At 41.7% G+C, this 27,262-nt stretch overlaps 1 protein-coding gene across 2 annotated transcripts in view; it reads left to right on the forward strand.

Annotated features, from left to right (window-relative positions):
* RPS6KC1 (ribosomal protein S6 kinase C1) overlaps positions 1-27,262 on the forward strand; it is a 322,126-nt gene that overhangs the window by 211,834 nt on the left and 83,030 nt on the right. Inside the window, exon 16 of one of the 2 annotated variants that reach the window (XM_040446439.1) lies at positions 12,188-12,279. The exons of the other annotated variant lie outside the window; for it this stretch is intronic. Coding sequence (XP_040302373.1) covers positions 12,188-12,264 — 77 coding nt within the window. The 3' untranslated portion in view covers positions 12,265-12,279. Of the gene's footprint in view, positions 1-12,187; positions 12,280-27,262 lie in introns of those variants that run through there. 2 annotated transcript variants of the gene reach the window in all.

The raw sequence follows: 27,262 nt of genomic DNA on the forward strand, positions 1-27,262 counted from the left end.
CCTCCTTGGGCAGAGATTTTAGTATTCTAATGAGGTGAAGGTAACTGTGGGTCACTTCTGACTTCTGTGTATAAGTCTGCCTGACAAATTGTACGATCTTTGATACTTGAGCCTGGCCTGAAGGGGTCAATGGTTTAGTCTTTGGTTTGCCTGAAAAGGTTTTCAGGATGAGCAGTTGCACTTGACCTCAAACCCACACCACAAAAATTAGGACCTCACTCCATGTCTGTTGCTGACTCCAACTTTTAATGCCCCTCCAAAACCTGCCTGCTTGTGTACAGTCCCTTGTGCTATCCACTGTATTTAAAAAATGTGTCTGGAGTTTCTAGCTTTTTTTTGCCCTTTTTTTTTCAAATTTATTTTGTATGATTAAATCCAAGTTAGTTAGCATATAGTACAACAATGATTTCAGGAGTAAATTCCTTAATTCCCCTTACCCATTTAGCCCATCCTCCCTCCCACAACCCCTCCAGCAACCCTCTGTTTGTCTCCATATTTAAGAGTCTCTTATGTTTTGTCCCCCTCCCTGTTTTTATATTATTTTTGCTTCCCTTCCCTTATGTTCATCTGTTTTGTATCTTAAAGTCCTCATATAAGTGAAGTCATATGATATTTGTCTTTCTCTGACTGACTAATTTCACTTAGCATAATACCCTCTAGTTCCATGCATGTGATTGCAAATGGAAAGATTTCATTCTTTTTGATTGTCAAGTAATATTCCATTATATATATATATATATATATATATATATATATATATATATATATATATAAACACACACACACACACACACACACACACACACACACACACACACACACCACATCTTCTTTATCCATTCGTCCATTGATGGACATTTGGGCTCTTTCCATACTTTGGCTATTGTTGATAGTGCAGTTATAAACATTGGGGGGCATGTGCCCCTTTGAAATGGCATACCTGTACCCCTTGGATAAATACCTAGTAGTGCAATTGCTGGGTCATAGAGTAGTTCTATTTTTAATTTTTTGAGGAACCTCCATACTGTTTTGCAGAGTGGCTGCACCAGCTTGCATTCCCAGCAGCAGTGCAAAAAAGATCCTCTTTCTCCGCATTCTCGCCAACATCTGTAGTTGCCTGAGTTGTTCATATTAGCCATTCTGACAGGTGTGAGGTGGTATCTCAGTGTGGTTTTGATTTGTATTTCCCTGATGATGAGTGATGAGGAGCATTTTTTCATGTGTTGATGGGCCATCTGGATGTCTTCTTTGGAGAAGTGTCTATTCATGTCTTTTGCCCATTTCTTCACTGGATTATTTGTTTTTTGGGTGTTGAGTTTGATAAGTTCTCTATAGATTTTGGATACTAACCCTTTATCTGATGTCATTTGCAAATATCTTCTCCCATTCTGTCAGTTGCCTTTTAGTTTTGCTGATTGTTTCCTTCACCACGCAGAAGCTTTTTATTTTGGTGAGGTCCTAATAGTTCATTCTTGCTTTGGTTTCCCTTGCCTCCAGAGACATGTTGAGTAAGGAGTTGCTCTGGCTAAGGTCAAAGAGGTTTTTGCCTGCATTCTCCTCTAGGATTTTTATGCCTTCCTGTCTTATGTTTAGGTCTTTCATCCATTTTGAGTTTATTTTTGTGTATGGTATAAGAAAGTGGTCCAGGTTCATTTTTCTGCATGATGCTGTCCAGTTTTCCCAGCACCATTTGCTGAAGAGACTGTCTTTATTCCACTGGATATTCTTTCCTGCTTTGTCAAAGATTAGTTGGCTATACGTTTCTGGGTTCATTTCTCGGTTCTCTATTCTGTTCCATTGATCTGAGTGTCTGGTTTTGTGCCAGTACCATACTGTCTTGATGATTACAGCTTTGTAATACAGCTTGAAGTCCAGGATTGTGATGCCTCCAGCTTTGGTTTTCTTTTTCAAGATTGCTTTGGCTATTCGGGGTCTTTTCTGGTTCCATACAAATTTTAGGATTGTTTGTTCTAGCTCTGTGAATAATACTGATCTTATTTTGATAAGTATTGTATTGAATAGGTTTCTTTGGGTAGTAATGACATTTTAACAATATTTATTCTTTCTATCTATGAGCATGGAATATTTTTCCATTTTTTTGTTTTCTTCAATTTCTTTCATAAGCTTTCTATAGTTTTCAGTGTATAGATTTTTCTCCTCTTTGGTTAGATTTATTCCTAGGCATTTTATGGGTTTTGGTGCAATTGTAAATGGGATCGATTCTTTGATTTCTCTTTCTGTTGCATCATTTTTCGTGTATAGGGATGCAACCAATTTCTGTGCATTGATTTTTTTATCTGAGACTTTGCTGACTTCATGTATCAGTTCTAGCAGCTTTTTGGTGGAATCTTTTGAGTTTTCCATATAGAGTATCATGTCATTGCGAAAAATGGAAGTTTGACCTTCTCCTGGCTGATTTGGATACCTTTTATTTCTTTGTGTTGTCTGATTGCTGAGACTAAGACTTCCAATACTAATGTTGAATAACTGGTGAGAGTGGACATCCCTCTCTTGTTCCTGACCTTGGGGGGAAAGCTCTGTTTTTCCCCATTGAGGATGATATTAGCATTGGGTCATTCATATATGGCTTTTATGATTTTCAGGTATGATCCTTCTATCCCTAGTTTCTTGAGGGTTTTTATCAAGAAAGGGTACTGTATTTTGTTAAATGCTTTCTCTGCATCTATTGAGAGGATCATGTGGTTCTTGTCCTTTCCTTTATTGATGGGACATATCACATTGATTGTTTTGCAGATATTGAACCAGCCCTGCATCCCAGGTATAAATCCCACTTGGTAGTGGTGAATAATTTTTTTAATGTATTGTTAGATTCGGTTGGCTAGTATCTTGTTGAGGATTTTTGTGTCCATGTTCATCAGGGAAATTGGTCTATAGTTCTCGTTTTTAGTGGGGTCTTTGGTTTTGGAAGCAAGGTAATGCTGGCTTCATAGAATGAGTTTGGAAGTTTTCCTTCCATTTCTATTTTTTGGAACAGGTTCAAGACAATAGGTGTTAATTCTTCCTTAAATGTTTGGTAGAATTCCTCTGGAAAGCCATCTGGCTCTGGACTCTTGTTTTTTTGGGAGATTGTTGATTACTAATTCGATGTCTTTACTAGTTCTGGGTCTGTTCAAATTTTCTATTTCTTCCTGTTTCAGTTTTGGTAGTTTATATGTTTCTAGGAGTTTGTCCATTTCTTCCAGATTGCCCATTTTATTGGTGTATAATCGCTTGCAATATTCTCTTACTATTGTTTTTATTTATGCTCTTTTGGTTGTGATCTCTCCTCTTTCATTTTTGATTTTATTTATTTAGGTCCTTTCCTTTTTCTTTCTGATCAAACTGGCTAGGAGTTTATCAATTTTGTTAATTCTTTCGAAGAACCAGCTTCTGGTTTCATTGATCTGTTCTATTGTGGTTTTGTTTTTGTTTTTTGGTTTCATAGCATTGATTTCTGCTCTAATCTTTATTATTTTCTGTCTTTTGCTGGTTTTGGTTTTATTTGCTGTTCTTTTTCCAGCTCTTTGCGGCGTAAGGTTAGGTTGTGTATCTGGGATGTTTCTTCCTTCTTTAGGAAGGCCTGGATTGCTATATACTTTCCTCTTATGACTGCCTTTGCTGCATCCCAGAGGTTTTAGGCTGTGATGTTATCATTTTTATTGGCTTCTATGTACTTTTTAATTTTCTCTTTAACTTCTTGGTTATCCCATTCATTCTTTAATAGGATGGTCTTTAGTCTCCAAGTATTTGTTACCTTTCCACATTTTTTCTTGTGGTTGATTTTGAGTTTCATAGCATTGTGGTCTGAAAATATGCACCGTATGATCTCAATCTTTTTGTACTTGTTGAGGGCTGATTTGTGTCCCAGTATGTGATCTATTCTGGAGAACGTTCCATGTTCACTGGAGAAGAATGTGTGTTCTGCTGCTTTAGGATGAAATGTTCTGAATACATCTGTTAAGTCCATCCAGTCCAGTGTGTCAAAGTATCGTTTTCTTGTTGATTTTCTGTTTAGATGATGTTCCATTGCTGTAAGTGGGGTGTTGAAGTCCCCTACTATTATGGTATTATTATCAATGAGTTTCTGTATATTTGTGATTAACTGATTTATATATTTGGCTGCTCTCACGTTTGAAGCATAAATGTTTATAATTGTTAGATCTTATTGGTGGATAGGCCCCTTAATTATATAATTCCCTTCTTCATCTCTGGTTACAGTCTTTATTTTATTTTTTTTTTATTTATTTTTTTTTAATTTTTTTTCAACCTTTATTTATTTTTGGGACAGAGAGAGACAGAGCATGAACGGGGGAGGGGCAGAGAGAGAGGGAGACACAGAATCGGAAACAGGCTCCAGGCTCTGAGCCATCAGCCCAGAGCCTGACGCGGGGCTCGAACCCACAGACCGCGAGATCGTGACCTGGCTGAAGTCGGACGCTTAACCGACTGCGCCACCCAGGCGCCCCTAGTCTTTATTTTAAAATCTAGATTGTCTTATATAAGTATGACCACTTTGGTTTTCTTTTGGCGACCATTAGCATGATAGATGGTTCTGCATCCCCTTGCTTTAAATCTGAAGGTGTCTTAGATCTAAAGTGGGTCTCTTGTAAACAGCATATAAATGGATCTTGTTTTCTTGTCTACTCTGTTACCCTATGTCTTTTGATTGCAGCATTTAGTCCATTGATGTTTAGAGTAAGTACTGAAAGATATGAATTTACTGTCATTATGTTGCCTGTAGAGTTGGAGTTTCTGGTGGTGTCCTCTGGTCCTTTCTAGTCTTTGTTGCTTTTGGTCTTTATTTATTTGTTTATTTATTTTCATCTTTTCTCCCCTCAGAGAGGGCTGAAAATTTCTTGCAGGGCTGGTTTAGTGGTCACAAAGTCCGTTAATTTTTGTTTGTCTGGGAAACTTTTAACCTCTCCTTCTATTTCAAATGACAGGACTTGCCAGAAAAAGAATTCTTGGCTGCATATTTTTCCGATTCAGCACATTGAATATATCCTGCCACTCCTTTCTGGCCTGCCAAGTTTCTGTGCATAGGTCTGTTTCACACCTGATCTGTCTTCCCTTGTAGGTTAAGGACTTTTTTTTTCCCCTTGCTGATTTCATGATTCTTTTCTTGACTGAGTATTTTGTAAATTTGACTATGATATGCTTGTTGATGGTTGGTTTTTGTTGAATCTAATGGGAGGCCTCTGTGCTTCCTGGATTTTGATGTCTGTGTCTTTTCCCAGGTTAGGAAAGTTTTCTGCTATGATTTGCTCACATAGCCCTTCTACCCCTTTTTCTCTCTCTTCATCTTCTGGGCTCCCTGTGATTCTGATGTTGTTCCTTTTTAATGAGTCACTGATTTCTCTAATTCTTAAATCATGCTCTTTTGCTTTAGTCTCCCTCTTTTTTTCTTCTTCATTATTCTCCATAAGTTTGTCCTCCATCTCACTGATTTGCTGCTCTGCCTCATCCATCCTTGCTGCTGTGGCATCCATTTAAGATTGCAGCTCAGTTATAGCATTTTTTATTTCATCCTGACTAGTTTTTATATCTTCACAAAGGGATTCTAGTCTATTTTTCACTCCAGCTACTAGTATTCTTGTTATCGTGATTCTAAATTCTGGTTCAGACATCTTGCTTGTATCTGTGTTGATTAAGTCCCTGGCTGACATTTCTTCCTGTTTTTTCTTTTGGGGTGAATTCCTTTGTTTCATCAATTTGAAGGAAGAAAAGGAATTAATAAGGTAAAAAAATTAAAATTCAAAAATTAAAAGCAACACACAAAAAATTAAATAAAGGATGATAGATCATAGATGTGTTTTGTTCTGGTTGTTGAAAGGAGCTTGATAGTTTAGAGAAAAAAGGGAAAGATAAAAGAAAAAAAAAAGGAAAATGTTTGAAAATTTGAAAAAATGAATACAATGAAATAGAATAAAATGGAATTATGGAAGTAAAAAAATTAGCATGTGGAAAGTTTAAAAAAGTTAAAAAAATTAGTAGAAAAAATTTTTTAATAGAAGTGGAAAAAAATAAGTTTTTTCTCTTTATGTATTCAAGTATAAGAAAAGAAAAAAAATTGAATAGATGGGCCAGCAAACAGACTGAAGTAAAATTGAAATTACATCAGTGTCCCCTGGAAGTTGAACTATGAAGCACTTTATAGTCCATAAACTAAGAAGGCAGAGAGAATTGTGTGTTCCTGACATGCGAGGTTGGCCCAGTTGGGCAGGGCTTAGTGTAACGGCTCTGTTCTCCACTAGATGGCGCTGCTTAGCTTACTGGGGTGGGTTGTTGTTGTGCCTGTAGGTGCACATAAGCAGGAGGGGTGAAAATGGCATCACCCAGCTACCCAGTCTCTAGCATCGGAACTCTGTACTCTCCCAACCAGCAATCTCACACTCCTCCTTTGTCTCCAGCTTCTGTCCACTCCCTGCTTTTACACTGTCTGTGACCAAGTCATCAGGTTGCCCAATGGCACCTCCCTCCTGGGTTTTATCTCAAATGTGGTTGTGTTTCCCAACCCCTCACTTCTGAGGGACTGAGGCTTTGACCCGTTCTCACCTTCTGGGGGAGGGTCTCACCAAGCAATTCCCAGGTGCTGGCCCACCCCAAGGAACATTTGGGAGGCCATGGTGCTGCTGATGTCCAGAGACTGCAGCTGGGTGCCAACCTGTCCCAGAAAAAGTTCACGCAATCATGTAGCAGCAGCGTTTCAAGGATTATGGAAAAATCACAGCACACATCTGGCATCAGTCTTCTCACTTAACGTCCTATTCCAGCACCAGCAACCAGTGGTTGTTCTCCAGGGTCTGCTGGGGCCTTTGCCTGTGGGGTGGCCGCACAGCCTCTACCAAATGGCCTCTCAGCAGTGGAACTGCCTCTGCCTTTGTGGCCCAAGGACTCCGGGGACCTTACTCTCTGCTCCTGGGGATTTGTCCTTCTCACCAAAGCACCACCAGGTATTGAGCTGCGGAGTTTCAGACTCTGTGCTCCCCCTGTTTATAGAGTCTTAATGGAAGTTAAGCCTTCTCCTTTCTCTGTTCTCCCTTTTTTGTTCAGTCCCTTGCATGCTCTTTTTTTTCTCTCCAGCTGCTTTTGGGTTAGGGTGGGGGGATGCTTTTCATACTCTCCCTCTTGTCTCCATCTCTCTCTGCAAGCAAAAACAACTCCCTGCCCTCTGTGGCTTCTCTCTCCCCCAGTTCCCCTTTCTGCACCCTGTACCTGCTGAGTTCTCTGGTTCAGGTCGTGCAGATTGTTGTGTTAATCATCAAATCAGTTTTCTAGGTGTGCAGGATGGTTTAAGTGTTGATCTGGCTGTGTTTCAGGTATGAGAGACTTAAAAAAAAAAATCTTCCATGCTGTTCCGCCATCTTGGCCCCTCTTTTTTGATTTTTTTTTTTATTGTTTATCTTCTATTTTCTTTTTATTGTTTCTTGGAAATTTCTTCAACTTAATCTCCTAGTTTTTCTATTGAGTTTTCTTTCAGTTGTCTTCTTTTGAATTTTCAAGATTCTTTCTTGTTCTTTGGATATACATAGTTTATAGCATCCTATTATTTTATGAATGATATATTTATATATACTTACTGTTCTAAGGAGAGAGGAATTATAGTTTTGGGTTTTTGTGTTTGTTTTGCCTGTTCTAGCATGATTCCCTCTGTTCCCGTTGTTAGTGCTGTGTAGTAAAATCCCCCTCCCCCCAAATCTTAGTGGTTTATCATAGCACATTAATTTTGCTCATGAGTCTTCAGTTTGAGCAGAACTTAACAGGCACAGCTCATCTTTGGCCCATCCTATGTCAGCTAGGGCTGGAATAGTCTAAAGGGCTGGAATAGTCTAGGGCTGGAATAGTCACATGTTAGGTGTCTTGGTTGGGAAGATTCAAACAGTGGGGGCATCTTTTTCTAGCAACATGCATACCTTCCACCGGGGAAACTTAAGGAATATCTGACTTCTATGTGATGATTCAGGGTTCCTAAGGCTCTCCGTAGAGAGTAAGAGCTGACTGAATGCTCCATCCTTTTTAGTACCTAGTCTCAAAAGTCACATAGTGTCATTTCCCCTCTATCTGTTGCAGTGCTGTCCAGTTGAAATGTCATGTGAGTCACATGTGTGATTTTAGGCTTTCTTTAGTAGCCGCATTTCAAAAGTAAAAAGAAACAGGTGAAATCAATTTAAGATCTTTATTGAACATAGCATATTAAAGGATCATTGTAATATGTAACCAATATGAAAATATTAATAAGATATTTGACATTTTGTTTTCATACTGTCTTTGAAATTGAGTTTATATGTTATGCTTACAGCACATCACAATTTAGATGCCAATTTTTTTTTTACCAGATGTTGCCATTTTAATACTTTAAGTGTGAAATACAGTCTTATCAAAAAAAAAATCAGTGGAAAATATTTTATACTGGTTATGCTTTTAAAATATAATTATTTAGAATTGAATTATTATTTCAGTTCTTCAGTCGCAATAGCCACATTTTAAGTGCTCAATAGCTACATGTGCCTATTGGCTACTGGCTCCCATTCTGGACAGTGCAACTCTGTTAGTTGCACTAACAGAGATTCAACATAACACCCAGATTCAACATAAACCTACCTTTCAATGAAAGAAGGGATAAAGTTTTTTTTTGTTTAAATTTTTTTTTTACATTTTTTTTTGAGAGAGAGAGAGAGAGAGCGCACAAGTGGGGGAGGGGCAGAGCGAGAGGGAGACACAGAATCCAAAGCAGGTTCCAGGGTCTGAACTGTCAGCACAGAGCCCAGCATGGGGCTTGAATCCACAAACCGTGAGATCATGACCTGAGCCGAAGTCGGACACTTAACTGACTGAGCCACCCAAGCACCCAAAACTTTAAAAAAAATGTTTGTTTATTTTTTGAAAGAAAGAGAGATATAGCTTGAGCAGGGGAGAGACAGAGATAGAGGGAGACACAGAATCCCAAACGGGCTCCAGGCTCTGAGCTGTCAGCGCAGAGCCCGATGCGGGGCTTGAACTCACAAACCAAGAGATCATGACCTGAGCTGAAGTTGGTCACTCAACTGACTGAGCCACCTAGGTGCCCCAAGAAGGGGTAAAGTTTTAAAGAAAATGTGGAAGCAGAACTATCGTGGCTATTTTTGGAAAATACAGTCTGCCATACCTTCCAAGTTTTTCTTAGTTTATTTGCTTTGGTTTTTGTGTTTCATGAAGACTTTCCTATAATACTTACTTACTAAAACTGAAGCTTTCAGAGGCAGATGGCAAGCTCTGTGTGGGGGGCAAGGCTTATCTATTGGTAGACTTCAGTGAATGGTGATCTATGGGGCCAGGTCATCTTACTGGGGATGCATCATAGGTCAGGATCTGTTGTCTGTCTCTGGTAGGTTAGATTCTTCAGAGAAGAATCAATCTTCTTAAGGTATATAACCCTGGGTGTCAGTATTCTGGAGGCAGTGGAGGAAGCAGGAGTGGTGTTAATGTTCACCTAATGCCATCATTTCAGTAAAGCTTCTCACCTCTACTCTGTTTTTCTCGGTTTCTCTACCAGAGCTACTCTGATCTAATTATATAAAGAATAAACTTCCCAGGGCTTGCTGGGTTGGGAAGGAGTAGTGTCTGGCTGCCACAAGTAGGGTTGGGAGCAACCACTTGTTGTCTTCCAGCTCCATCCTCGCGGCGCCCCCCCCCCCCGCCTCCTGAGGAAAGTTTACTGAGCTTCTCTGGGTCCTCTACTGTGAAGCAATCCCATGTCAGGGGCATTGTCTGTACATGCTGTACGTTTCTTTTCATTCATGCCTCCACTTTCCATCTCCACGGTATTTGGAGATATCCATTGTGTGCTGTCTTCTCCTTTCCTGTTTTCTTTGTCCTTTGTATATTCCTTTGCATATTATTTTAGCAAGGTTTTATCAGGATGCAGAGATTGATTTAAGGAAGGAAAGCCCCCATGTCCTGACATGAAAATGCCACCAGAATCAATGTCTGGGCTGGTTGGTGCCTTAGAACTTTGAGCTGTTGGGCTCAATAATGGTGGCATTTTTAAAATTAAAATTTGTCATGTAATTTAATTATAAAATACAGTCAATATAATGACCAGGCAATAAATACTAGCTACTGAGCAGCTAGTAGATACCACACATTGTCATGGGGATGCAGTGGTAAACAGGACGGAAAAGGCATGTGGTTCAGTGCCTCTCAAGCTGCTATGTATGCACGTTATCTGGGGAGTTTGTTAAAAATGGCAATTCTGTTTCAGTAGATCTGGGGAAAGCCTGAGATTCTGCCAATAGATAAGCCTTATCCCCACATGCAGAGCTTCCAATTGACTTCTGAGCACTTCACTTTTTATGTGAACAGATAGTAGAAGAAAGCCTCTAATGTGAAAGGTGTTTAATTTCACAATTAACCTTGCTTAGGAGTAACATGCTCTGCCTGTGTGTGCTCTTATGGTACTTTTGTTTGGCCAGAAGTTGGCTAATAGCCATTTATAGGTTTCTACATCTGTTGTGTTCATAGGTTCCTAGAACCTCAGAGTTAAGGAGGGACCAAAGATGTGATGCAGTCTAAAGTCCCATTTGTAACCCATTTGTAACACTTATATTCTTATTGTGGTGTCCCTGTGGGTTAAGCATCAGCTCCTGAGGTGACTGGATCATATCTTCTTCATATTGGTGCCAAAGGCAGGGTTGGAGTGTGGTGGGAGATTGGCATGCCAACTAACTGTGGCCCATCCACATGTGGGCACAGGTTTGACCATCTATCTTTCTCGGTAGCTTCAGTGTCCCTCCAAACACCTGTTGCTAAGATCAAGGCTGGGAGAAACCCAGGGACAAAACTCATGTAATATGCTTTTCATAGCACTTGGCCCATGGTAAGTATCTAATAATAGTAGCTTATGTTTTTGCATGTATTTTGCCCACTGGACCTTTGATACTTAAAATATTGTCCAAGTACTAGAAGTATCAACATTGCCTGGAAGGTTGTTAGAGTCTCAGACTCAGCCAAGGTCTACTGGAAGAGAATTTGTAATTTTAGCAAGATCCCCAGGTGATGTGCATGCACACGTCAGTTTGGGAAGCACTTGGTTATATGCTTCAGCACTTTGGTGGTGCCATGCAGTGTTCAGCACATGCTGTTTGTTTAACAAGTACTAGCTGACTGATCTTTAGCAAGCCAGCCTGCAGCACGAATAGAGGGTCTCCCTGTGAGGAGCTCCAAAACAATTCCAGGATGGGAAGTGGAGATGGGAAAGAAGTCCTTGCTTTGTGCCTGGGAGCTTTAACCTCTTTGGAAGCACCAGTAGCAACAGCTCATGTTCCCCTCAAGATTCATTTTAGGATTTTCCAGACCAAAACTGACCTTTGAGATCTCCCCCATTTCTAAAGCAATCTTGGGAACTTGACGCCTTCCCAGACCCCTCCAGCTTTCAGGTCACTTGGACATGAGAACGGGTTTTGTGCCTGCTTGGATGCCTGGGCCCTGGAGCCTGTGGTGGAAGGGGCTGCCCTAGAACTGGAGTGTGGGGCGTAGCTCTTCCCCAAACACGACCCCCACTCTGTCTGTGTTTCCCCTGACCAAACAGGGGGCGGTGTCTCAAAAGCATGGAGAATCCAGCATCCTGCTGCCAGCCATGCTGATTTATTGTAAGAATCCCTGGATTTCAGATTGGCTAACTTGAAGATAGTCTTATATTAACAAAATTTTATAAATAATTGAAGAAGACTCTGAATAGTGGTATAGTGGTATTTTACTTACTTAGTAATATATCAACTGAAAAATATAAAATTAAAACATGCCCTCAACAGAGCCATCAGATTGAACATTAGTGGCCATTATCTAGGATTGCATTCAGAGGGTACAGATGGTTGGGCCAAAGCTTTCTTCACCCCAGAACATACCTTGGAATAATTAAAATCACTGGGGTCCTGATACAGATTTACTTTGTTTAATGTTTGTTTACTTTTGAGAGAGACTGAGAGAGACTGAGAGAGACAGAGTGTGACTGGGGGAAGGGCAGAGAGAGAGGAAGACACAGAATCCGAAGCAGGCTCTGGACTCTGAGCTGTCAGCACAGAGCCTGACACAAGGCTTGAACTCACGAGATGAGGGATCATGACCTGGGCCAAAGTCGGCCGCTCAACTGACTGAGCCACCCAGGTGCCCCAGATTTATTTTGTTTAAAATAACAACTTTCATTAAACAGGACTTGAAAAATGTAGACACCTTCAAAGACGAAAGAAAAATTACGAAAACCCATCACTCAGAGATGATCACTGGTAACATTTTTAGTATGTTTCCCTCTGGTCTTTATGCATTTATATATTGTTATGTAAAGTTTGAGATTATTCTATATAGAAAACTGTATCTTTTCGTTCAGCTAACATTATATCATATTTCCACATCCCACTAAACATTCTTCGAAAGCACCATTTTGCTTTACACATAATATTGTATTACATGGATGTACCTTTGTTTGTTTTTAGCGATTCCTCTTTGGCTGATCATTTAGGCTGTTTTCAGGTTTTTGCTGTTACTGGTAATGCAACTTCTCCTGGAACTTGTCTTAGGAAACAGTCGGAAATTCACTTATTACCGGATCAAGTCAGGATTAAGTTTAAGATTCTTGCTATATACTTGTCAAACTAGTATCTGGATTAAGGTTCCGTTTTTCTATGGAACTAGGTTTTTGAAGAACGCAGTGTCAGAAACTCCAGCTCCAATCAGCTGAGTGTTCTTCTTAGCTTAACTTAGCGGAAGGGAAGTGGCACACATGGCTGAGCTTGAGGAAGATTTCAGAACAGAGGAGGGGAGTGAAAAAGAGTTAGAAGTGATGGCTAGGGGTTCCCTTAGCCGGTATCTGATGTCTTAGGTAAGGACAGATGTATGACCACACATTTCCTGTTGGTGGATTCCTGTGTCTTTGTCCCTATCAGCTGCTCTCTCCTGAGTCCCGTACCCTCTCCATCCCACCTCTTTTCTCTACCAGCTGCTTTGCTCTTCCATGAACTGTTTAGACCCTGTAACTTCAGAGAATCTGGTTGCCACTCCTAAATTGCACCGGGCTGAAGCTGGGGTTCAGGTATTCCATCAGAGCCGGCAGACTACATTCATTGTTGTAGTAGGATAAGCTAGGCAATGCTGTAGTAACAAACAGTAGCAAAATCTTAGTGCTTTTACATAGTCAAGTTTATCACTCACTCATCCAGTGGGGCGGGGCTCCATGATCCAGCCTGCTTGAATTTCGCAGCACCTTGATCCTGAGACATGATTCCGGGATGGCCAAGGCAGGTGATGGATGTACAGAAAACTGAGCATTGTCTCCTAATGCTTAAGCATGGAAGCGACATACAGTTACGACCTTTGGGTCAAAACTAAGCACATTACCTTACCTAATTGCCTAGGGTCAGGAAAATGCGATCATCTATACGCCCAGGAAGGAAACATGACCGGAAATAATGGTAAGGATTATGATGTCTACCTGAATTACAAAAAAAAAAAAAAAAAAAAAAAAAAAAAAAAATCCTTAAAATATACTCCAAACACAGTAATTAGAGAAAAATATCATTATTAAATACGTGCAAGCAGCACCAATAAATAGTGACTTAGGAGAGCATCCATTATAGGCTTTATATTTCAAGCAGAATTTGTGGTTTTGCAAATATGTGAAGCTGTAGCCTCATGGGAAAAGAACTCCATCAAATTCATCTGGGTGTCGTGACGGAGCTCAAGGTACCCCAGGAATCTACCTGTGTTTCCCAATACTTGAAGGGAGGAGGGTGTTATGATTTAGCTAATCATGAAGGGATGGCAAGTAGGTTTCCACTTGTGTGCCACAGCTACTTAATTGGTAGTAAACTGGAACTCAACGCCATGTTGAGCAAGACTCTAAGGAAGCATCTAGGCTCAGTGGGGGACAGTGCAGTGATTCATTCATTCAACAGATACTGACAAAGCATATACGATGCAGTAGGCACTGTACCAAGTGCTGATGCTTGCAGCTCACGTGGAACTCATATTATCAATATCATTTAGTGATGTCTATCAGGGGATACTTGCCTGTGTGCCTGTATGCCTGTGCAGGTAGGCATGCGTGGGTGCGGTGGGCAAGGGAGTGGGGGCACATTAGTTTCTTTCTATTTCCGTCTCTGACCTAATGTGACTGTTTAATTAGTGCCAGATTAATTCAAGCAATAGAAATAATTGCTAACTGGCTATCTTTCACATGCACTCTCATAAGAAGGATGTAGGTTTTGAATTGTTTTCCCCTCTAGTCTCGATGAGTCCTGCAGTACTTACCATATGAGTCATCCCCAGAACTTGTGTTTTCAAGGAAACTAAAGGTGTTATTGGGGTACCATCTCCTCCTTTGTTTCTCTTCCCCTAGCTCACTCCTCTGACTGCTGTAAAACTTTGCTTATTCTTATTAGGTCCCAGATTTTTCCTCCTATACACCAAATTCTCTATCTTCTTAAAAAGCTTAAACTAGTAAATGGGAATGCTATTAATTCCCCTCCTCCCGTTCCTCTATATCTTTTTAAGTCCACCCAGGACAGAGCAGGAGGAATGCCACTTTTCCTTTTTAATTGCTTCATCAGAAGTGATATAAAGAGGGGCACCTCGATGGCTCAGTACGTTCAGTGTCCAACTCGGCTCAGGTCATGGTCTCACGGTTCATGAGTTGAGCCCCATGTCAAGCTCTGTGCTAACAGCTCAGAGCTTGGAGCCTGCTTTGGATTCTGGGTCTCCCTCTCTCTCTGCCCCTCTGCTCACACTCTGTCTCTCATAAATAAACATTAAAAAAAAATGGAAAAAAAAAAAAAAGAAGTGTTATAAAGACCAGCAGGATCCCTAACTGAGGCTCATTCTTGGCCAGGGCTCTGGGATGGCTTCTCCATAGAATCTGTACCATGAAACTCAAGTGAAATGGTAAATGACACAAAGAGAGCCTCAGCAGGACCAGCTCAGTCACTTCACTGGTCTCTTGTCACCCTTTGTTCTCATCAGCATGCTTCTCTTGGCTCCTCCAACCTCTCTCATCCCTGAGAGCCCAGCACGGGCTGGGGACCTCCTCATGGTTTGCTGTGGGCAGCAAGTCAAGCACGGAGTGGTAGCAGGCTGTGTCATGACATCGGGCTATCGCCAAAATTAAAAAAGAATGAATAGAAATGAATTTACTTCTAAAGAAAAACGGGAGATATGTTGTTCCACATTTTTCTTCTTCACTATCTCTATGTCTGTATAAAAAATATGATAAACGTAGGAACAGGTTTTCCCAAATATTTTCTCTGTTAGGATCCACTGAATATTTAGTACTAATGATTATAATGATATACCAAACAGATAGGAACTGAGGCCTATCTGGTAGCAGACATTTCAGACCCATTATGAGAAACATTTTGAAGCTGTTTCATTGGTGTAGGGATCCTTTTGGTCTCTGAGAATTCATTTTCTGAGTCTGGTTGCATATGGAAGGAAAAGTCATTCTAACAAGAAAAACCTCGGTAATAATGGGACCACTTATGAAGTCAGTCTCCACTCAGACACCCTTCCCTGTTTAACCCTGGAGTTTAACCCTGCCCATTGGGTCAATATATTTAACATTTTTGGCTTTCAGTCCTTCTCTAATTTCAGGGTATGGGAAACATTTGACAACACAAAATCAAATAAAATGTAAACAGACTGCAAAATGAAATTGGAAATCTTGCAGAAGATCCAAGTTTTCCTGAAGTTGGTAGTGATACGGAGGACTCCTCTAGTCCTCAAAGTCCCAAAGCCTTTGGCAATGGACATCAGACATAGCTGAATTAATTAAAAATTGAAGAAGAGACAATTGAAATGGATGATGACAATATAGGTCTTTGAAAAGAGGATTACATGAACCCTAAGAACACTGATGTAATACCTGAGTATTTAGAAAATGATCTGCTTTATACTCTTACTTCATGCCAAAAATGAAGTGAAAAACATCAAGTACGTAGGAACTTCAGAATTCTCTAGTCCATCACCTTAGAGATGAAAAGCCAGAGAGGTGAAGGAGGGCAAAGGCCCACTACAGGTGATGAGCGGGCCAAACGTGGACCTGCCCACTTCACCAGTTCTTCCAGTCACTCCCACCGGAGTTTGACTCCCCACCTCCCACCCATGAGAAAATCCGATTGGCCCCTCTTCCAAATGGTCCCAGAATAATCCGACAGCTTCTTGGCATCCCCTTGCCCCCAACTCCCCTTTCCCTCCCACGGACTGCTGCAATAGCTCTCTCGCTGGGCTGCCCCTCTCACCTCTTCCCAGCCTTATCCCTCCTCTCTCAAACCTTCCAGAGGCTTCTCTTCCCCATAAAATCCCAAAGCCTCTCTGAGATTGTCAGGCCCAGCCAAGTCTTGCTCCTGGTACCTCTCCTCCTGCACTGTGCTCCCAGGACTCCTGGGAGTTCTTCAAATCCCTATGAAAGCCCTCTGCTCCAGGACTTTTTTTTTTTTAATTAAAAAAATTATTTATTTATTTTTTAGAGAGAGAGAGAGAGAGAGAGAGAGAATGAATGGGGGAGCAGCAGGGGGCGGGGGGAGACACAGAATCCCAAGTACCCTCCAGGTTCTGAGCTGTCAGCACCGAGTGCTGATGCGGGGCTCAAGATCATGACCTGAGCTGACATAAGAGCTGAAGCTTAACCAACTGAGCCACCCAGGCACCCCTCCCTGCTTCAGGTTTTACTCCCTCCTGCTGCCTGGAAGGCTGTCCCAGAGATATTCCCTTTCCGTTCCTTTCGCACATCCTGAGAACCTATTTAAAAGAGCACTTCACCTTATCATCCCTTCCTACTAAATTTTTCTTAATAAGAAAAATGATCAAGACCTGGCCTATATATTTATATGTTTATTATCTGCCTTCCCACATCAGATTGGAAGTTGTGTATTCATTGTGGGTTTTCAGTTATTCATCAGGCATTTGTATCACTTTTGTTTGTTGGCAAGTACAATTAGAAAACTAATGCCATTAACAAATGCTAAATAATTCTTTTTTTTAAAGTTTATTTATTTTGAGAGAGACAGAGAGAGAGAGAGAGAGAAAGAGAATAATCAGGGGAGGGGCAGAAAGAGAGGGAGAGAAAGGGAATCCCAAGCAGGCTCCGCACTGCCAGTGCAGACAGAGCCTAACAACAACTCTAACCCATGAAACAGGAGATCATGACCTGGGCTGAAACTACGAGTCAGAAGCCTAACTGACTGAGCCACCAAGGTGCCCCTAAAGAAGTAATTCTTGAACAAACAAATAAATAGCATGAATGATAAAATGAATAATTTAAATGATCTATATTGGGGCGTCCAGTAAGGAAACTGTTTTAAAAGTCCGAATGTTTTGCCACGTTGCTTTTCCCCAACAGGATTTTGTCCCGCGGTGATTTATGTGTCCCAAGCATCACTCCTGTGTTCTTCATCAAGGTGGAGCCTCCCGAGGAGAACCAAAGGCCGTCCAGGCCCCACTTCTCATTCTGTCTCAGTGATTCGACTGGGGGCAAAGACGTCACAACTTCCAGATGACAGGCTTGCGAGGGCACTGGGAGTCTTGCTCAGCCAGGGCCATTGGGGTGGGAAAAAATTTCTTATGTGGATGAAGGACCCCCCCCCCCCCTACACACACACAAATTTAGAATTTAGGCAGCTCTCTCTTGGTCAGAGATTACTTATGCAGTTTCTGGGCATTTGGCCCTTCATTTGTATTCCCGTGTTTTGGCCAGAAGGAAGGAAGGAAATTCCCCTGAGGTTGTCAGTAGTGAGAAAAGAGGTTGAAATTGCTGGTCGAAATCCACTCTCTTGGATTTTTTTTTTCCTGACGGGCATGGGGTTGGAGGTATGCTGGGGGATCGGGGCAGGAGAGGGGCTCTGTCATGTAAAGGTACATGTGCTGTTTGGGAGCATTAGTTTTGAAAGTTCGGGAAACATTTAAGGACAATGTGGGTTTTTTTAAAAAAGTATATTACCAGCACCGGAGAAGAGATATTTGGGGGACACGTGGGGTGAGGTGATGGGGAACACAGCATAGAGTAAAAGTAGTCATTGCAGTTGGGGACAGTAGGGCAAACTCGGGGACGAGTGTGACTCTACACACCCAGGGAGGCCAGGAGGTAGCCCCCAGGCCAGCTGAACAGCTATATCCCCTGGGGCCACCGGGTGGCCCTCTTCTCAGCGGATGTCGATGCCTTATGGTGACCCGGTTGGCTTTTACAACCCTCGATTCTGGGTTATTCCCCTAAATCTCAGGGTCAGCAATACTTAGCTCCTTCTGGAGGCGATTGGTCTGACAAACTAGCACCCAGAAGACCTTCAGAGCAGGAAGATTCTCTTGTAGCTACAGTCCCCTCCCCCTGACCACTTGGGAAAGTTTGGAGGGTCTACTGCCCTGGGCTTTGCCCTGTGAACCCTTGCCCATGCAGTTCCGCAGTGTGGAATTTCCCTCACGCTGCACAGTGAAAGCGAGCCCGGCCCTCTCTGCGAACCTCGGTCCTGATAGTAAGATGAGTGAGCCTACTAACTTCCCCAGCCCCACAATGTGAGGACAGGGTAATGATGTCCAATTTTGCACACTTCAGATCCATTAGTAGCAATTACCTTTCTCGAGGTGTTTTGAGTTAGTTTTAACATAGCATTCTTACAGTTGGTGGATAATGACAGTAATAATGTGCACAACATTTTCAAGTCGCTGTTTTTAGCTACAATAACACCATTAGTAGGTCTATTTAACAGATGCATTTCATGCTAAAAGTTAAGGTTCTCATGATTCCTGTCCCTTCCCCCATGCAAACCTTCCCTGCTATTTTATTCGATGGAGATTTTTTACTTTAAAGTTTCAGAGCTATTTTTCCTATTCTGGTCTTCCCGTTGAAATGAGATGGTTGTATCACTGGTTTGATGTAGAATTATTAATTGTTTAGGTGTTCTTATTTAGCTATTCTTTTCATGACATGCAAGCTGACCTAGAAATTCAATGATCATGAAAATGGAAATTGTATATATTTTCTAAAACTCAGTTGGGATGTCTACGAGAGATTATTGGGTTTTACATGATGTCTTTAAGGCAGATGGGCGTGTGTGTGTGTGTGTGTGTGTGTGTGTGTGTGTGGTGTGTGCATGCGTGCGAGTGTGTGTGAATTTCCCTGTAATCCAGGAGATCTGTGTGTTTACTCCACCCCACTACCCCCCTCCTCCTGGAAGCCATCTCTGACCACCCCAGCCACCAGAGAGCTCTCCTCTTCTTAAGCCCTGCTTTTTTTTTTTAATGTTTATTTTCTATTATTGAGAGAGAGAGAAGGAGAGAGAGAGAGAGAGCCAGGGAGATGCAGAGAGGGAGACAGAGGATCTAAAGCAGGCTCTGTGGTCATAGCAGAGAGCCCAACACAGGGCTCAAACCCACAAGCTGTGAGATCATGACCTGAGCCGAAGTCAGACATTCAACCCACAGTGCCACCCAGGCACCCCCGAAGCCCTGCTTCTTTGTTGTCTGTAATCCCTTTTGGATACTCCTGACTGTCTGCTTCCATCCTTGCCTCTAGTTGTGTTGGTATTTAGTCTCCATTTTGTAGCCAGGTATCCCCGTGCCTGTATTACTTTCCTAGGATTGCCTTAACAAAGTAACATAAACTGGGTGGACTACAACAATAGACATTTATTCTGGAGGCTGACAGTCTGAGTTTGATAAGTTGTTTATAGATTTTAGATACTAACCCCTTATCTGATGTGTCATTTGCCAATATCTTTTCCCATTCTGTCAGCTACCTTTTAGTTTTGCTGATTGTTTCCTTTGCTGTGCAGAAACTTTTTATCTTGATGAGGTCCCAATAGTTCATGTTTGTGTTTGTTTCCCTTGCCTTCAGTGACGTGTCTAGTAAGAAGTTGTTGCAGCTGAGGTCAAAGAGGTTGCTGCCTGTGTTCTCCTCTAGGATTTTGATGGTTTCCTGTTTCACATTGAGGTCTTTCATCCATTTCGAGTTTTTTCTTGTGTGTGTGTGCATGGTGTAAGAAGGTGGTCCAGTTACCTCTTTTCTGCATGTTGCTGTCCAGTTTTCCCAACACCATTTGTTGAAGAGACTGTCTTCTTTCCATTGGATATTCTTTCCTGCTTTGTCGAAGATGAGTTGGCCATATGTTTGTGGGTCCATTTCTGGGTTTTCTATTCTGTTCTGTTTCTGTGCCAGTACTACACTGTCTTGGTGACTACAGCTTTGTAATATAGCTTGAAATCCAGAATCATGCCTCCACCTTTACTTTTCTTTTTCACGATTGCTTTGGCTATTTGAGGTCTTTTGCAGTTCCATACAAGTTTTAAGATTGTTTATTTTAGTTCTGTGAAAAATGCTGGTGGTATTTTGGTAGGGATCATATTAAATGTGTAGATGGCTTTGGATACTATAGATATTTTAACAATGTTTGTTCTTCCAGTCCATAAGTATGGAATTTTTTCCCCATTTCTTTGTGTCCTCTTGAATTTCTTTCATAAGTGTTCTATGGTTTTCATTGTCTCATATAAGTATGGCTACTCTGGCTTTCTTTTGTTGACCATTAGCATGATAGATGATTCTCCCCTTACTTTCAATCTGAAGGTGTCTTTAGTTCTAAAGTGGGTCTCTCATAAACAGCATATAGATGGATCTTGTTTTCTTGTCCATTCTGTTACCCTACGTCTTTTGATTGCAGCATTTAGTCCATTGATGTTTAGAGTGAGTACTGAAAGATATGAATTTATTGCCATTATTTTGCCTGTAGAGTTGGAGTTTCTGGTGGTGTCCTCTGGTCCTTTCTAGTCTTTGTTGTTTTTGGTCTTTATTTATTTGTTTATTTATTTTCATCTTTTCTCCCCTCAGAGAGGGCTGAAAATTTCTTGCAGGGCTGGTTTAGTGGTCACAAAGTCCGTTAATTTTTGTTTGTCTGGGAAACTTTTAACCTCTCCTTCTATTTCAAATGACAGCCTTGCTGGAAAAAGAATTCTCAGCTGCATATTTTTCCGATTCAGCACATTGAATATATCCTGCCACTCCTTTCTGGCCTGCCAAGTTTCTGTGCATAGGTCTGTTGCACACCTGATCTGTCTTCCCTTGTAGGTTAAGGACTTTTTTTTTCCCCTTGCTGATTTCATGATTCTTTTCTTGACTGAGTATTTTGTAAATTTGACTATGATATGCTTGTTGATGGTTGGTTTTTGTTGAATCTAATGGGAGGCCTCTGTGCTTCCTGGACCTGGGAAAGTTTTCTGCTATGATTTGCTCACATAGCCCTTCTACCCCTTTTTCTCTCTCTTCATCTTCTGGGCCCCCTGTGATTCTGATGTTGTTCCTTTTTAATGAATCACTGATTTCTCTAATTCTTAAATCATTCTCTTTTGCCTTAGTCTCCCTTTTTTTTTTCTCCTGCTCCATTTTTTTCTCCATAGGTTTGTCCTCTATATTGCTAATTCTTTGCTCTGCCTCACCCATCCTTGCCACTGTGGCATCCATTTGAGATTGCAGCTCAGTTATAGCATTTTTTAAATTTCATCATGGCTAGATTTTACTTCTTTTATCTCCACAGAAAGGGATTCTAATCTATTTTTGACTCCAGCCAGTATTCTTATTATCGTGATTCTAAATTCTGGTTCAGACATCTTGCTTGTATCTGTGTTGATTAAGTCCCTGGCTGTTGTTTCTTCCTGCTCTTTCTTTTGGGGTGGATTCTTTTGTTTTGTCATTTTGAAGGGAGAAAAGGAATTAATGAGGGAAAAAATTAAAAAATTAAAATTAAAAAATTAAAAACAACATACACACACACACACAAATCAAATAAATGATGCTAGATCCCAGGTTGTTTTGGTCTGGGGCCAGACAAGCCCCTTGAGAGGGGCTTCATAGATTAGAGCAAAAAGGGGAAAGAAAAAAAAGGAAATCGTTTGAAAATTTGAAAAAATGAATACACCGAAACAGAATAAAATGAAATGATTAAAGTAAAATAGAATTTGAAAAAAATTACACAAAAGTAAAAATCATAGTAGAAAAAAATTAAAGAAAAATATTTTTAATAAAAATTGAAAATAAAAATAACTTTTTCTGTATTCAAGAAAAAGGAAAGAAATGAAAAATAGAAAAAAAAGAAAAAGAAAAAAAAGAGAAAATTGAATAGATGCACCAGTGAACAGACTGAAATCTGATTGAAATTACTTCATTTTCCCCTAGAAGTCAAACTGTGAAGCGCTTTATAGTCCATAAAGTAAGCAGGCAGAGAGACTTGTGTTCCTGAAGACGGAGGTTGGCCCAGTTGGGCGGGGCTTAGTGTAATGACTTCGTTCTCCACTAGATGGCGCTGATTAGCTTACTGGGGTGGGTTGTCGGGGCGCTCGTTCGAATGCGCGCGTGCGCATGCACAAGAACGGTGACAATGGCGTCACCCAGCTACCTAGTCTCTAGTATCAGAATTCTGTTCTCTCTGATCAGCAGTCGCGCACCCGTCCTTTGTCTTTGGTTTCCGTCCACTCCCTACTTTTACACTGTCCATGACCAAGCCCCAGGCAGCACCTCCCTCCCGAGTTTTGTCTCAGATGCGGCTGTTTTTCCCGACTTTTACTTCTGAAGGACTGCGGCTTTGGCCCTTTCTGCCCCTCTGCGGGAGGGTCTCACCGAGCAATGGTCGAATGTTGGCTGCGCCCAGGAACGTTCGCAGGACTGTGCTGCTGCCGTCGTCCAGAGACTGCGGCCGGGTGCCAGCCTGCCCCAGAGAAAGTTCATGCAGTCGTGTAGCAGCAGAATTTCAGGGATTATGGCAAATCACAACACACATCTGGCACCAGGCTTCACCCCCAATGACCTTGTTCCAGCCCCAGTGAATGTGGTTGTTCTCTGGGGTCTGCTGGGGTCGTTGCTTTGGTGGGAGCTATACAGCCTCTATCAGATGTTCTCCCAGCAGGGGAACCGCCTCTCCCCTGTGGTCTGAAGAACCTGGACTTCACTCTGCTCCTGGGGATTCACCCTTCCCAGCAGAGCACCATCAGGTATTGTGCTGCAGAGTTTCAGACTCTGCACTCCCGTTTATAGAGTCTTAATGGAATTTAAGCCCTCTCCTTTCTCCATTCTCCCTTTTTAGTTCAGTCCCTGCAGCTGTTTCCACCTTTCCACTTTGTCTCCAGCAACTTTTGGCGTGGGGGGGGTGCTTTTCCCATATTCTCCCCCCACCCCTTGCCCCGTCTCCATCCTCTCTCTGCATGCAAAAACGGCTCCCTGCCCTCTGCAGCTTATCTCTCCCCCAGTTCACCACTCTGCGCTGCGTACCTGCTGAGTTCTGTGGTTCAGGATGTGCAGATTGTTGTGTTAATCCTCCAATCAGTTTTCTAGGTGTGCAGGATGGTTTAGTGCTGGTGTGGCAGTATTTCATGGATGCGAGACACACACGAAAAACTTCCGTGCTGTTCCGCCATCTTGGCTCCTCCTAGTGTTCTATAGTTTTCAGAGCGGAGGTTGACAGTCTGAAGTCAAGGAGTTGGCAGGGCCATGCTCCCACTGAAGCTTCTAGGAGAAGATCCTTCCTTGCCTCTTCCAGCTTCTGGTGGTTCCAGGATCCCTTGTTTTATGGCAACATAACTCCCATCTCTGCCTCTGTCTTCATGCATCTCCTCCTTGTGCTTCTGTATTTTCACACTGCATTCTTTTTATAAAGATACTAGTTAAATTGGATGAGAGCCCACCCTAACGGCAGCATCTGAACTTGATTTCATCTGTAAAGGCCCTATTTCCAAATAGGGTCACATCCACAGATAACAGGGACCAGACTTCAACATATCTTTCTAGGGGACACAGCTTAACTCCCTCAAGGAAATTGTAACCTTCTTGAAACCTAGAGTGTTTGATGTACCCCCTTAAGCAGTGTTTCCTAAAACCTTGAATAGGGAACAGGAATCCTTAGGTTCTTATTGAAATGAGGGTCTTATTGTCAAACGCATTAGAGAAACACTGTATCTATGTCCCTGACTTAAGATGCCGATTAGCATATTAAAGGCTCAGAGAAATCTTGCTATAAAGTATCTCGCTTAAATCATACTTATCTTCACTAGTTTTTTTGACCACAGGGACTTTCTCTGCTCCAAGTTTCCTCCGTTAACAGCAATGGAATATACTTTGGGAGAATATAGGCCCATTGAATGATACTTGTGCCATATGAATTGTCCCAAATGAGGTAAGCAGAATGATACGGCATTTAGTTGAGCAAAAAAATTTTTTTTTGGATAGCATGAAATGTGCCCTGTAGAATAGGAGCAGTTTTTAAAAGACTCAATTCTGAGTGCTACTTGAATTCAGCCCAGATTTGGAGGGAATGGCTTGAAGCCCTCCCCATGCTCCGTCCACTCACCTGACCCCTGAATGCCACCATGTTTGCTCATTTGAAAATGGGGACAAGCATATACATATCTTAAAAATGCACTGTACATAATTACTACTTGAGCCCAGCAGTTTAACCAGGAGAATCAATGAAGTCGGTACATCCTTATGCTCTTCTGTGCTTTCAATCACAATGATTTTAAATGAAGTGTAGAATGGTGAGGTGCCTGGGGAAAACTTGATTTTCTGCTTATATTTAAAGGAAAAGAATGGTGATAATTTTCTAACAATCAAAAAATCCTCTTTTTGATCCTTTCAACATCCTGTGAGTTCTTTCTGCATCTTTTTGCAAAAAGTTTAATCCCCAGTGGGCTCCTTGGCAAATTTGTGATGGGTGACTCCTTCCCCACTCTGTCCATTCATGTGATTTGAGGGCCACCAGTCCATTCCAGTCTAGTCTGGTCACTACTAGCACGGGCAACACCTGAGTAGGAAGGTCACTTTCTTGGCAAAAATGCCACATGTTACACTGCAAAGATGAATAAAAATGTTTTTTTGAATCAGGGGTCTGCCCTGGGTTACGATAGAGCTGGTATAGTTTGTAAAAATAGATACAATAGAGGGATATTTCATAAAAGGAATTATTTGTGTTTTTTTTTCAACGTTTATTCATTTTTGCGACAGAGAGAGACAGAGCATGAACGGGGGAGGGGCAGAGAGAGAGGGAGACACAGAATCAGAAACAGGCTCCAGGCTCTGAGCCATCAGCCCAGAGCCTGACACGGGGCTCAAACTCACGGACCATGAGATCGTGACCTGGCTGAAGTTGGATGCTTAACCGACTGCTCCACCCAGGCGCCCCGGAATTATTTGTTTTTCAAAATGTACAACTTGGGGGGTGTGAGGTTGGCTCAGTCGGTTGAGTGTCTGACTTTGGCTCAGGTAATGATCTCACAGTTTGTGGGTTTGAACCCCATGCTGCATCGGGCTTTGTGCTGACAGCTCAGAGGCTGCTTCAGATTCTATCTCAGTCTCTCTCTCTTCCCCTCCCCCCTTTCTCTCCCTGTCTCAAAAATAAATAAACATTAAAAATTTTTTTAATAAAAAGTATACAACTTGGAATTCGCTGCAAGTTCCCTTTGAATAGTAAATGCTCCTGCTGCATTTCAGCTGAGATTTAATTTACAGATATCTGATTTCTCTACTCTTTCTGGATCCTATCAGTAGATGTGGAGAGTCATTAAGAGCATGGGCTTTGACATCAGGCAGACCTGTGTTCAAATCCTGACTAACTGCACTCCTTGCATACCTGTAAGTTGTGCAGATGACTTACTCAGGGGAAGTAAAATGGGAATAATAACACCTACCCCAAATGGTTATTTTAAGGACTAAATGAGATAATGGTTTAAACAGCTTTTCCTGGTATGTAAAGCGTTTAGCTCTGTTCCCAGCATATGCACATAGAATGTTTATAAAAAGCTTAGCTAATCACTCAATAAGTTTAGTTATTATTACCTGCTACCTTATAATAATCATTTATGTCTTTCATTCACTTAAGAAATAGTTATTGAGAGTCTATTCCATGCCAGGCACCGTTGAAACTGCTTGGAATAGAGGAGAGAATAAACAATTTCCTGCCTGCCTAGGATTAGCTTTTGTTTTAGGCAGAGAGTGGCAATTAACAAATTAATAAGCAAATCGTATGTCAAATTAATAATAGTGATTCTAAGAATCACTCCTGAGAAAATTAAGCAGGATAAGGTAGGTAAGGCATGCAGTGTGTGTGTGGGGGGTGCTGGTGGGGGGATGGGGGTTGGGGTTGTGGGTTGTTATTTTTGATACAATGATTAGGGAAGGCCTCACCAATCATGTCATATTGGAGTAGACAGAAAGGAAGCGAGGAAAGAGCCTTAGGGAATAAGAAGCAGCAGATGCAAAGGCCGTGGGCTAGATTTGTGCATGGCGATGTCTGAGAAGCTGCAGGAAGTTAGCATGGCTAACTTTCCTCCCCTTCCAAGGGGAGGATACTGGGGGGTGAGATCAGAGGGAACCCCTAAGTCAGCTCAGGGGGGCCTTGTAGGACCCGGTGTGCACTGGGGAGTTTATCCTGCAGGAGATGGAGCCATTGGCAAGTTTTGAGCTTTTGAGAGGAGTGATAAGATCTGATTGTTTCCAGAGGACAAATCTGGTGATGCTGTTGAGAATATATTATATTGTGATATGAGTAACGATACGTATAAATTTAAATAATGGGCATAACTCTGTGAAGAAAGCGTTCTGTGACTGATTTCTTGTCTTCTCTCTCTAGCCCTAGTCTTCCCCATCCTATTGCGCACTCTTCTTTTGTATTTGCCCAATTCCCAGGGCAGCTAAATATCCTTCATGTTAAGGGTAGTGTCTTAACTTGGGACACCATGACAAAATACCACAGACTGAGTGGCTTAAATGACAGACATTTATTTCTCACATTTCTAGAGGCTGGCAGTCCAAGTTCAAGGTGTTGACAAGGTAGGTTTTATTCTGAGGCCTCTTTATTGGTTTGTAGACTGACCTCCATCTTCACTGTGTGCTCACATGGTGGATAGAGATGCTGTGTCTTCTAATAAGGACACAAATCCTATCATATCATGACCCTGTCCTTATGGCTACATTTAACCTTAATTGCCTTCATGATGACTCTTCCTCCAAATACAGTCACATGGGGGGGTTGGGGCTTCAAAATATGAATTTGGGGTGACACAAACATTTAGTCGGTTAACAGGAAAGAAGTGGCATATAAGAGTTTAGTTCTTTTTTTTAATCAAAGCTAGTTAACATATAGTGTAATAATGATTTCAGGAGTAGGATTTAGCGATTCATTTCTTACCTATGACACCTAGTGCTCATCCCAACAAGTGCCCTCCTTAATGCTCATCACCCATCTGGCCCTTCCCCCCGCCCAACACCTCACCA

Source organism: Herpailurus yagouaroundi, unplaced genomic scaffold (assembly GCF_014898765.1).
Source record: "Herpailurus yagouaroundi ecotype Mexico unplaced genomic scaffold, PumYag 195, whole genome shotgun sequence".
Classification (NCBI taxonomy): Eukaryota; Metazoa; Chordata; class Mammalia; order Carnivora; family Felidae; genus Herpailurus; species Herpailurus yagouaroundi.